Below are 13006 nucleotides of genomic sequence, written 5' to 3'. Positions count from 1 at the left end.
TAACTAAATTAGGAACAAACTACTGATCAAACTCGGAACAATTTTGTTTTGACACTGTTCATAACGGCAGAGGTCAAGGGTAAAAATGAGTAAATCAGAAAAATAATGGGAATTGAAAACAAAATGAATAAAGACAGAAAACTTCTGAAAAGATTTTAAGCAAACCTCGGTCAAAACACACTGGCAATCTACTCAAATAACTTCTTTTCATCATTTAATTAGTAAACAAATTGTTAATACAGAAACAAATAAAAAGGAAACAGCATATGAATGCTACCTTAAATGTCTTTTTAAAAAATAGAATCTGATTTTAACTGCAATTTTTTTATCTGAATACAATGGCTCCCACGAAAACAGTCAGGATATTAAGAATGGCTCATACCAAAACCCTGGAAAGAGGTAGGAAAATAAAATTAAAATAATTAGATTCGAAATCTGTTAACAGTGTTGTAATCAGGTCTCTGTACTCTGCATCCTACCAATAATTCACAACATTTCACATTGATTAAAGCCAAAAAATCAACAAAAATTTTTTAGATTCCACTTTTCAAAAAATTTTACAAGTTATTGTCCCCCTATGGGACCACCATTTTAAATTCCGAAAAAAGTGTTTCCGACAAATTTTATTACTCACAAAACATGTTTCACAACATTTCACATTGATTAAAGCCAAAAAATCAACAAAAGTTTTTTAGACCCCACTTTTCAAAAAATTTTACAAGTTATTGTCCCCCTATGGGACCAAAATTTCAATTTCCGAAGAAAAGTGTTTCCGACAAAATTTTTTACTCACAAAACATGTTTCACAACATTTCACATTGATTAAAGCCAAAAAATCAACAAAATTTTTTTAGAGCCCACTTTTCAAAAAAATTTACAAGTTATTGTCCCCCTATGGGACCAAAATTTCAATTTCCGAAAAAATGTTTCCGACAAATTTTTTTACTCACATAACATGTTTCACAACATTTCACATTGATTAAAGCCAAAAAATCAACAAAAATTTTTTAGACCCCACTTTTCAAAAAATTTTACAAGTTTTTTTATCCCCTTTTTTTCCGGGCAAAAATCAATTTTTTTTTCAAAAATTATCCTGGCGTCTCACCCCGTTGTAATTTGACAAAAAAAAATTGCGTTGCAATAAATGTCCCAAAAGTGTCCCCCCTAGGGGGGGACACTTTACGCATTCCAAGCTTAATACATAGTGTCCCCCCGTTGAGGTTCTAGTCACTTTCCTTTACTACTTATATATATATATATATATATATATATATATATATATATATATATATATATATACATATATATGTATCTATATACATATACAATCATAATTTTTTTGGATCTAGAGCAAAATTGGGCTTAAAATTTTTCATTTTTGTGCTTCCTACTTCTACACGTATGCGCGTGGCGTAGAATTTTTTCCAGTGCACGTTGAAAACCTAATAGATATGGACTCAGCGACAGGGCTTCACTTGTCTTATGACAGTGATCTTCTCTTTCTAATGCCATAACTAAATTAGGAACAAACTACTGATCAAACTCGGAACAATTTTGTTTTGACACTGTTCATAACGGCAGAGGTCAAGGGTAAAAATGAGTAAATCAGAAAAATAATGGGAATTGAAAACAAAATGAATAAAGACAGAAAACTTCTGAAAAGATTTTAAGCAAACCTCGGTCAAAACACACTGGCAATCTACTCAAATAACTTCTTTTCATCATTTAATTAGTAAACAAATTGTTAATACAGAAACAAATAAAAAGGAAACAGCATATGAATGCTACCTTAAATGTCTTTTTAAAAAATAGAATCTGATTTTAACTGCAATTTTTTTATCTGAATACAATGGCTCCCACCAAAACAGTCAGGATATTAAGAATGGCTCATACCAAAACCCTGGAAAGAGGTAGGAAAATAAAATTAAAATAATTAGATTCGAAATCTGTTAACAGTGTTGTAATCAGGTCTCTGTACTCTGCATCCTACCAATAATTGGTCTGCAGTGACCATTTAGTACAGTTTTTTTTATTAGCGACTAACTATCGCACAGATGGCGCATCAAGCATGGAAAAAGAACATCATACGGAAATTAAACACAAAATAAATTCAAAAATGTTCTTGCTGCAATACAATCGAGCCCATCGAAGATTGAGTTGTCTTCGTTTAGTGAAAAAACACGGAAAAAAATTTAAAAAAATGGTAACAGGAAAAAATTTCTACAAAACGCAACAAAATTGAATTAAATAGGTTGAAAATAGTAACTGAATTAATCTGAATGAAGTTAAATGAAGTAAGTTCAATGACAAAGCACAGCAACATTTTAAAAAGCTTCCATGGCTTGTGAGAAAATGAAAAAAGCTCTCCATATTTTCTCAAACGGCAACATGACGAAAATTGTTCTGAATTCATAATCTGACGGCTGCATAAAATTTGCCATACCTTGTCATAATTGAACAATTAGTGATTGAATTCAGCGGAAGACCCGTCTGGGATAGACAGGTAGATTCAGAACTAAAGAAGTTGGTCTGAAGAGCCTCAAGTGAACTCCCAGGTTTAGACCAGAACTTATAATAAGACCTTATAATCCTAGTAAGGGGGTCCAATGTTGACTATCAATACACGGCCGAGCTACTAGTTTAAGTCGAGGTAAGTCATTTCATTGGCAAAGATAAAGTCTTTTCATAACAAAATTAGGTCGAGCATGGTCTCTTTATGAGTCAAGGATTGCATTTTTGTTGGTTTAATGTTGGTTAATTTTTCTCTACCTCTCTCTGTAAGTGTGTACAAAAAATTACCAGCAACGCTTAACTAGCGTTGCAACAGGAAGTCCACCTTGGAAAGTCAGGTAGAGTTTTGAAGGTAGAAATAGCTAGGGAAAAATGGAATTCTTAAGATAAATTATTTTTCACAAGAACATAATATTGCGAATCCTTTATAAGAACTCGCCATTTTCAACGCAAATTTTCTGGGTCCAACATGAAGCTTTTAGGCTGAGATAAAGTCGGGCATCAAATTTTAGTCAAGCTGAAGTCCAGTGTAAAAATTTGGGGTTGAGTCGAAGTCTAGTTGAACGATTAGGTCCAGCTAAAGTCTTTTCATGGGCTGTTTGAGTAGATTATGGTCTTTAATACCTTTTTTTGGTCGAGCATGGTCTTTTTATAATTAGCCAATATTGATTTCAACTATTTCTTTTTGCTTTCTTGAAGTAACGCGTGGACGGAGAGAACTGTTTCATTGTCTCTTATTTTGGCTCTTATTGAGCAGACTGACTTAAACACTTGTTTTCACCCCTGGCGATTTCAACGACTAGATTTCCATAGTTTCTTCTCGAGTCCTCAACTCGATCATAATTATAACTCCTGTCAGACTCTTAAGAAGGACAGTGCCTAAAATAGTCAGCTGCCCAAAACGGTAATGTGGTACAGGTTTAAACATGTCAATTCCATTTGTTTTGTTTCGTACCTGCAGGGGTAGTTGATGAAGGGAAAGGAAAGTGCTGAGGGTAAATCACTGTGAGTTGCAGTCGGTCACTGATTGATTTCTTTATTACCAATTCAGTCCCATTTTCCTCCAGATGTTTCCCAAGATTTTGTTTGAAAAACCAATATTTTCGTGTGTATGTGTCTTGCGGCCTAAAAATATATATCAAATCAGTTGAAGTATTGAGAAACTGTTGGAAAAGTGTTTCATGGTTCTTCTTCAGGGGCAAAAGATCTTGAGACAATTTTTGGATGAATTTTGGCTTGGTCCAGCTCTTGTCAACAATTATTACCACTTGGTATTGTGCCCGTGAAATGGCCATTGTAAGAGCTCTGGGAAGTAATTGTGGATTCCATTTGTCAATAGCAACAATAACAGATTGAAATTCAGCTCCGGAGATGCATTCCACATCCGCCATGCGACAACAATGCACAACCTCAGTCGCCATCAAAGTTGCCTTCAAGTTCTGTTCTTGCTGATCGGCAAAATTGTTTTGTCTTTCAGATAAAATTACAAGCAATCTAGTCTTAAATTGACAATTATCCTCACCAACAGTCTCGCGCAATGATACGTCCTCTAACCTCTTGACTTGTTTGACTTCTATTAATCTTTGCTGTGCGGTAAAACATCCGGGGAATTCAATTGGCTTTGATGTTAACGGAAGTCGGTATACCTGCTCCTGGCCAATTAGTTTATCTGTGACAGTGCTAATGTGGCTCGAACTTCTGAAGACTATGTTCAAGTATTCATGTTTGAAATCATCTGCGGGCATATATGGACTTGGGATGTCCTGACCCGTTTCAGTGAAAGCCATCCAGCAGCTGTTGAATTCAATGAAAGGATACTTTTCAACAGTGAAAAATTCAATTTCATCCAGAATCAGGGCTTGTTCCTTTTTCTTAAGTACTCATCTAGTCCACCACAAAATTTAAACTGTTTATTTCCGTAAATGCTTTTCAAAACTTTATCTAAAAAGTTACAAAAAAGTGCCAACTGAATTGCAAATGTCTTATCATACGAAACTATGATATTTTAAACTATTGGAATTATGTGGAGCACATTAGGGGTGCAAAAACTGGTTTGTGGTGGGCACTGGTTTTAAAAAAGTTGCCTATCGTCGCTCATAAAACAGTTGCATTACTCTTTTCCCACCACCCAGGTTGAGGTCCAGACCGAAATGGCCTCTGATCAGACCATTCCAGACAAAAGTGACCTCTGATCAGACCGAGCCAGACAGCTTTGACCTCTGATCAGACTAGAGTGCGCTCTAAGCTCCGTGTGCGCTTAGAGTGCGCTCGAAAACTTCCTCTGGTCAGACTATTGTGCAGTCGAATTTCACCCCCTGATCAGACGAGTATGCGCTCGAATTAGCCTCTGATCAGACTGAAGTGCGCTCGAAGTTGCCTCTGATCAGACTGAAGTGCGCTCGAAATTGCTTATGATCAGACTAAAGTGCGTTCAAAATAGTCTGATCAGAGAAAGGATTTGAACATGAAAAAATCTGTCAATGTTGTTATAATATATTTATTTAATAAAAATTGATGTTTTCAGAAAAATATTCAACTAAGGAAAAGCCTACAATAAAAGTATTGCCAATTAAAAGAAATCCAAAGTGCCGGAAAAACAATTTGTTGAGTATGCCAATAATTCATGTTTTTGACTTAATAGACGAACTTAGACAGCTTTACATAATAATGTCTTGATCTACAGTTAATCCCAATCTTCTCAAAACGGGACCGGCAGTTGCTATCAGCTGGGACTCTTGTTTCTGATCAACGCATCAGGCTTTCGATGGGTCTCTGATAAGAATGCGTCTGTATTGTAGACTCTTGGGAGAGACAGCCTCAGTCAGCAAAACAAAAACAAAAAAATGAAAAAAAATTGCTCGAATCGGCCTCTGGTCAGACTAGTGTGCGCTCGAATTGGCCTCTGATCAGACAAATTTGCGCTCAAAATTGCCTCTGGTCAGACCGTCCCAGACCGAAGTGACCTCTGATCAGGCAAGATCCAGACCATTGTCCAGAAAAAGTGCGCTCGAATTCTTCTCCAGACCATGTAATTCGAGCGCACCGAGAACATGTGTGCGCTCAAAGATGGTCTGATCAGAGGTCACTTCGGTCTGGCCACCTCGACCTGGGCAGTCTTCTTATTGCAATAGTAATGAGAAATTAGTGACGGCAGTTCCGTGCGAGATACACATACGATAGGCGTCGCGAGTGAAGAGATGTACTGAATTTGTTCAGTAACTGTTGCTAAAAATAATTTCACTGTATCATGTTCATATTTCCATATGTAATTAACGTTCTATTTGAGTAGTGACCTGAGTGGAAGAACTAATTGCAGCAGTTTGGGTATAATTTTTTTTCAAGTGATATACTGAGCCTACGAAACAACGTAATGTCTGAGTTGTTTATGGAGCAAAAAAACAATTGAAGCAGTGGTGATTCTCAATGAAAGAAGCCTTTATGAATAAATTTGTAGTCAAGCAATTCAATTTCACTTGTTTCATAAAGCATTTAGGTAATATAGGTAAAATTATCACTATCCCAATTTCCAGACAGTCAAAAACGTATTTGGTCTTCAGTTCCGCGGCTATCAATTAAGATATAAACCAAAAAGAGCAACGAGTTTCTTTGAGACCAGTAAGTGTAGAAATCATGTCATTTTAGATTCCGTTAGGCAGATAAGTCAATCCTTAAAAAATGGTTTTGATTCTATACGTGCCAAATGGGTCTCCACTTTCAATATTGATGTTAGATTGACGATTAGTATCGTTGAAAAGTGACAGTATATAGCGACGTGTTTGCATTGACATCTTGTGAAACAGAAACGATGATCGTATTAAAGTCTAATGTTTGGCATGGGTTGTTTGCTTTTGTGGACCGTTTCATTCAAAGCCCAAGAACTTGACAAAGATCTATTATAACTTATCTATTTTAACTTTAGGATTGAACAGTTGGATAAATACTTTTGTTTGATCGAAACAACATTAAAGTTTTTCAATTGATCCTTCATCAATAAACATGTATGCAGCCACCTTGTCTTGTATGCTAATCAAGACAAAATTTTGCGATGAGTATTTCCTGTCAAATTTACGCAATGAAACGTACTTTTGAGTTACTTTGATAAGAGATTGACTTTTGCATTACCGACGGTCAATTTTGGGCAGAAAGATTGCAGTTATTCGAAGGTTTTAGGTTATCAAAAACTACTGCAGGTGGATTGCAGTTTCAGTGTACCGTTCGTTACATTGGTTAGAGTCCGTTAGAGCGTTGACTGATTTTTCTATATTTGTTTCCAGGGATGAAACGATCATAATCGGAAGAATCTTTGTTTCGCGCAAAACTATTTGTGTACAAAAATTGTGTCAAGGTAACATTTTGTAGAACAACGTGTTTTATTGCTGTTTGAAAAAGGTTATCCGCAAATTGGACAGTTTTTTATTGCCTTTTTTGGGAAGTTTGTTTTGGGAAGTTTGGTTTGTAGTCCTGTTGTGTACAAAATTCTATGCCATTAGGCGCAACTTGGATACAGGACTCCAAAGCGATGTTTTCAATATGTTTTCTCAAACAAGGGCACTCAATTAGCAAGTTGACACAGTATTATGCAATCTTGCAGTGTGAGTCATTATCTATCAAAGGCAGACTATCGTTTAAAGCTTTAAAGTTAGGTCAAACTTCGATTAAGAGAATTGCATCAAAAATTTGTCAGTGTTATAATTATATCATAAATCTAAACTCCTTCCATGGAAGTTTACCGTACGCTATCCGTTTTTAATTGCTTACTAAATTTAGCTAGAAAATGGTCTTTTGGTCGTTTCTTGAAAGCCTTCGGACTGGAATTGCTGCATTTGAAATTTCATTTAAGTTTTTCTTTTTTTATAAACAACAAAAATTACGAAAAATTGAGTTCTGGAAAATTTGGCAGTTCGACCGCTCAGGATGGAACCACAAACCGGTACGCTTTTGTATTACAATCTGGTTGTTTGAAAAATCAAAGCTTCTGAATGGAGCAACCTTGTTCTGACTAATTTTATAGAAACAAAGTATGATTTTGGATTTTAGAAAGCAACTAACTGGGAGTTTCTCTGTTTTCAATTTCAAATCTGTGGAAGTGTCATATTTGTGTCTGTCGCAGCAGGTTTTAAAATCCCAATTTATTTGTGTTTCTTAAAATACTATCAAGTATTTTGATATACCGCTAAGTAAAGTAGCCGAATAATGGAGCTGACTAAGAACTGGAGCATTCAAAAGTTTAATTCTCGTTTTACTGGCAAACCTTTTTTAACGGCCGATAGTTTCTCTTCCACAAGACATTTTCTTAAATATGCTTCTGACCTCTTCTTTGAAACAAAGATTCGTGTCTCTAATCACTCCCAGATATTTCACTGATCTTTTAGCTTGATTAGTTTTGAAGTTCGATTGACTGCTTCTGAGTTATTTGTTTGGATGTTTGCGACGAAAAATTAAATACTCAATCGTTTGGCATTTAAGTTCAGTTTATGTTGATCAAAGTATTTTCAGACATCATGGATTGAGTGGTCTAGTCTTTTCGACGTTTTTTGTGATCAGAACATAGAATAACTGTGTTGTCGGCATATGGTGAAAGCTCATATTCAGATGTCTTCATCTGTTTGATATCGTTTATGTATAAATTGAACAATAGTTGTCCTAAAACAGTCCACTGAGTAACAACTTTATAAAAGGAAATCCAATCAAAATCAACGCCAATTATGATTGTTTTCTGTTTTTGGCCCTAGGTAAAGCTTTCAGATAGAAGAGTTGCATTTCATTAAACCCGAAACAATTCATATTGAAATTTAGAGTTTCATGGCTGATAGAGTCAAAAGCTTTGGAGAGATCTAAGAAATCAGTACAAACACAGTTCTTGTCGTTTGTTTCCTTTTGATTTTTTTCTGCACAATGTGTCAGTGCATCAGTTGAGTTCCTTTTTCTGAAGCCAAACAGTAATTTGAAGTTTAAAGTTTTACATTAAGCATACATTTCTTTATTTGATTGTATATACATTGCTCGAATACTTTGGAACATGCTCTTGTTACCGAAAATGGCCTGTAGTTTTCTGTGTCTTCTGGACTCCCCTTTTTTAGAGTGGTGTGACAATGGCTAGTTTTAAATCAGTGGGGAGTCTGGTTTCATTAATGATTTTGTTGATTAAAAAAGTTAGCAGCTGAGTTTTCCCATCCTTCAACGCCCAGGCTGGTACGCTGCTAGGCACTTTGGTTCCCCTAGGTTTTAAAGTTTTTAAAACAATTATACACTCGAAAGCGGCTAAAAACAAGAGGAAAATGACTTATATTTTTTTACAATAAATGTCCTCAGAAGGAATTTTTGGTGTTGCACAAAACGTATCAACCAGTTCTGAAAACCGTGTAATTCAAAAAATTTGACATTTCCTTTGGCTGTGTTAAAAAAACGTTGAGTAAATTTTTAAGACAGTTTATTGAGCATCCTGATTTCCCGGGATTTCTTACCATATTGATGATTTGTCCTTTATCTTGCTCAGTTGTTATTTGATCAAACATTTTCGAAAGATGTCATCTGCTGCGTACTTTGTCGGATTTTTGATGTTCCTGATGAAAAATGTGGAAATGTGGAAATGTTTAAAAGATTTTTAAGATTTGGATTAGCAGACGCAAAAATATGGATCAACGTGAATGACAGTTTTTTGGGGCAAATCGGAAATAATTAAATTTACCTTATAATATGTTAAGAAACTGAAAGTATACTTATATATACCATTTAAACAACTTGATGTCGTTAAACGAAAATTTCTCTTTTCTTGCATGCCGCTCTATTTTCGTACTTATGAAGTCAACTCCGAATAAAGGAATTTTGTTAACATCCACTAAGCAAAGTTGGGGGTTTTCAAGTCTTATAAAAAATGAAGGTTTCTCAATTTCTCAACAATCTATGCAGCTTCAAAAAAATTTCCAAAGCTTAGAAAAGTGGAGGAAAACTGAAAACTTATCTTTAGCATTTATGTGGTGACAAGATTAGAACCTGAGATAATTTTAGGCATTTTTTGGAGACGTCAAATATGTCGTTTACTACCTGAACAGAAATTTTTCTTTTACTTCGTGCGCTGCAGCTTGTTTCTATCGTCTGTTTCAAGAATTCGCCAAAAAGCTTTCTTTTGGCGGTGTAGAAATAGAAAATGGCCGTAATTTCATCCTGCCAACCGAGTAGTTCACACTTGGCCACTAAAAGGGTTGTTTTTCCAGTTCCAGGTTGACCAGTTATTAGAAGATGCTCATTTGAATTGTCAGACAATAATCGATATTGTTGGGGACTCAAAATAAAGTTCAGATAGTGAGGCAACTTCAGTCTGGTATAAATTGTGCGTTTTTTGAACAGTTCCAGAGATGCTGAATAGAGCTCTTCAATTTGTAACGGGGTTCCTTCAATTCTTCCAGTTTGCTTTGAAATCACTCGTAAAACAGTCAGACTAGCGCAGCAAAAACAGGCTGAAATATACTCAACAAAGCTTTCTCTGTGATGAGCTGAATCAGAAATTGCAACTCGCTCAAATAACTTGTCAATGGTTTGGTTACCTCTGGTGACATGTAACCATAACTTGGTTTGTTTAATATCCCAGTTTCCTTCTAACTGGATCCACGAGTAATTTCTCCCATATGCATCACTGCTAGTCAGAAATGACAAACACTGTGTAACTTGCCGATGATTCTGTTTTAAGAGCTCCACAAATTCATCTGGCTGTGAGGAACCCGCGGTTGGTTCAGTCACTTGTTTTTTGATGATGAGAATTTGATTAAGGAGAGTTTCGGTTTCAATATTAGGAAGGAAAATGACTAATTTGAATATCTTCTGAAGCAGATCTTCAAAATTCGATTCCTCAAAACTCGCTTCTTCAGAACTAAGTGTTGTCTTTTTCTGATATAAATGCCAGAGAGAGAAAAGGATAAGTTGCATTTGGGGTATTATATTTTTTAGGCATTGGAATATTTTGTTTTTTATTGGTGTTTTTTGTGCTTCTGAGCGATTTTCAGACAAACCGACTTCAATGGCAACAATCTCATCTTTGCCCAAGTAGAGCCAATCAATTTCGAAGTTTGCGGGTTTCGAATTTTCTATTTCGGCAATTGCACTCAAATGGTGATTTGAAAAACCTTTGATAAAAAGGCCGCAAGTATTTTCCAGTTTATCTAGGAAGTTTTCAGAGAAAAGTCTTACTTCGCCCAAGTAGGCGGCGTAGTCTGAGAACTTTCCAGTTTCTCCAGTAGTTGAATAACTGAAAAGCATGTTGTCTGTCATTCGGTTGAATGAAGGAATCGTTTCCAGTTTTTGATGGCGTTGAGGAAAGAAAAAGTTGAAAATTTCCAGAACTGTGTCTATCTCCTCAATATCAAAAGATGGCTGAGTAGTGAATTTGAACTTGTTCTTGCTTGGACGATATAAACACTCGCAGTTTAATTTATCGAAGTAGTACTTAGCTAAAGATGCGACAGACACTTGTTTTTTGGACCCATTTTTCATCACCTGCTTCATTTCTTTGAACATATTTTTTATGTTGATGTATTTGAGATGTATTTGTAGCTTCTGATCAAATGAATGTTGGTCGGTGATGATTTTCGAAACTGAGGCTTTCAAACCCTCTAGATGCTTGGAATCCTTTGCATTTTTATGCGTAAGGCATATTATGAAATAAATATCCCAAAGGTCTACAGAGTCTAATCCTGAATTGTTCAAGTCTTGTTTTATTGAAATGACTTGATTCAGAATTTGATCACGAACATTATTAACAGACTCGTCTCCAGACAGATCGCTAACTGTTTTCATAACAAAGATTTGACCAAAATTTGGAACTGGAATGAACAAACTTCCTTGTGAAATCCTGTTTGATTCTTTTGTCGCTGTTGTCGTTGATGCAATATCATAAATATGTTTGGGGTTTATTCGAACAACTAAGCCCGTCTGTTTCATCAAAAGGAGGGTTGAGATTACGTTGCTATGGGTCAATGTGCATTGTACAAACGGGTTCATTGCTACTAACTCTCTTGGCAGCGGTGGAATTACAATCAATTTATCCTTTAGTTTTTGCATCAAATGAGAGGTCATTTTTATAAAAAGTCTAAATTGATTAGAAATTAACCGACTGTTGGTAGCAGAAAAAACAGGTCATAAAAATGTAAGTAAATTTAAAAAAGCAGTCAGTTTCAAGAGATTTATAAAGCTTGCTGATTCAAACGCCGTTTATAAAATTAAGCAGAGTATTTCTCGATTTTGTCTGTATTCGCTCATAAATGTTGTAATCGGTGTCAACTTACTGTGAATAGTTTTGTTTTCAAATACGGCTTAATACTACAAACGTGGAAAAAGTTGACTGGATTTAATGCGCACTCAAAAACTAGAAAACAGAAGTTTGCTGCAAAAATAGGAAGTGAATAAAATGCTATGATTACCGATGAAAGAATAAAGAAAACATTTTTTTATCTCTGACGTGTGGTAAGTTCTCGAAAAGAAAATATCAATAAAAATTTTTGTATGGTAATAAAGTTATCAATAATTAACTGTAATCAGGGCTGATCAATTATACTTGGCTTGCAACTTACTTCATACTTATTAAATTGCACGTGTTTATGTTATTTTGAATAATCTTCTCAAAATTAGCTTGCATAGCATATAAATGAAAGCAACATTTAATCGCAGCTCGCTCAAAAAAGTAGTCTCTGCATTTTTCAAACACAACTAAGCTCTGGTTTTGGTCTCAAAAACAAATTGCAGATCAAAGGTTGCGCTGATGAGCGTTATTTTCTGTGTAAATCTAACCAGAAGTATTCATGGCCAATCAAGCTGATATTGTTTGGTTACAAGCTATGGCAGGTCATCTGGCTTCTTTTTTCAGCCTTACCCGGGCCGAGGAATGAGCGGAAAAAAAATGCAAGAAATGAGCGGAATTTGAGCGGACAGTTTAGCAAATTCCGCTCAAAGCCCTTACATTTTTTTGACCGGAATGAGCGGAATTTGAGCGGAAAAAAAATGCAAGAAATGAGCGGAATTTGAGCGGAATAAAAAATGCAAGAAATGAGCGGAATTTGAGCGGAATAAAAAATGCAAGAAATGAGCGGAATTTGAGCGGAATCAAAAATGCAAGATATGAGCGGAATTTGAGCGGAATCAAAAATGCAAGAAATGATCGGAATTTGAGCGGAAAAAAAATGCAAGAAATGATCGGAGAGACGTTTCGACCGCACTTTTGTCTGATCAGAGGACGTTTCGAGAGCTGAAATAGGTTAAATACTGTCGGAAAAAATCTACAGTTGAACTAACGAACAACTCTTTGAGATTTTCCAGTATGTTTTGGGTGTGTTCCCCTCCTCCTTTTCTCAACCGGGCTGGGGACCGGCTACGGCGGAGTTACAAACAAACAACTATAGGAGAATTGAGCAGAGCTAGCTAAAAAAACTAGGCTCGAAAAGCTCTCTCCAAAACAGAAACACTAAACAGACCAGACAAAGTATAAAATAATAATAAAAGTATAATA

At 35.6% G+C, this 13006-nt stretch overlaps 1 protein-coding gene across 1 annotated transcript in view; it reads right to left on the bottom strand.

Annotated features, from left to right (window-relative positions):
• LOC142345956 (uncharacterized) overlaps window positions 1–11885 on the bottom strand; it is a 17314-nt gene extending 5429 nt beyond the window's left edge. The window contains exons 1-2 of the mRNA XM_075398422.1: window positions 9505–11885; window positions 3467–4382 (exon numbers count right to left, since the gene is read on the bottom strand). Coding sequence (XP_075254537.1) covers window positions 3467–4382; window positions 9505–11580 — 2992 coding nt within the window. The 5' untranslated portion in view covers window positions 11581–11885. The remainder of the gene's footprint in view (window positions 1–3466; window positions 4383–9504) is intronic.
• Between the last annotated feature and the right edge of the window lie 1121 nt (window positions 11886–13006).

The sequence above is a fragment of the Convolutriloba macropyga genome, chromosome 9 (assembly GCF_964194025.1).
Source record: "Convolutriloba macropyga chromosome 9, txConMacr16.3, whole genome shotgun sequence".
Taxonomy (NCBI): domain Eukaryota; kingdom Metazoa; phylum Xenacoelomorpha; order Acoela; family Convolutidae; genus Convolutriloba; species Convolutriloba macropyga.
This window is presented reverse-complemented; position numbering and strand designations above follow the sequence as displayed.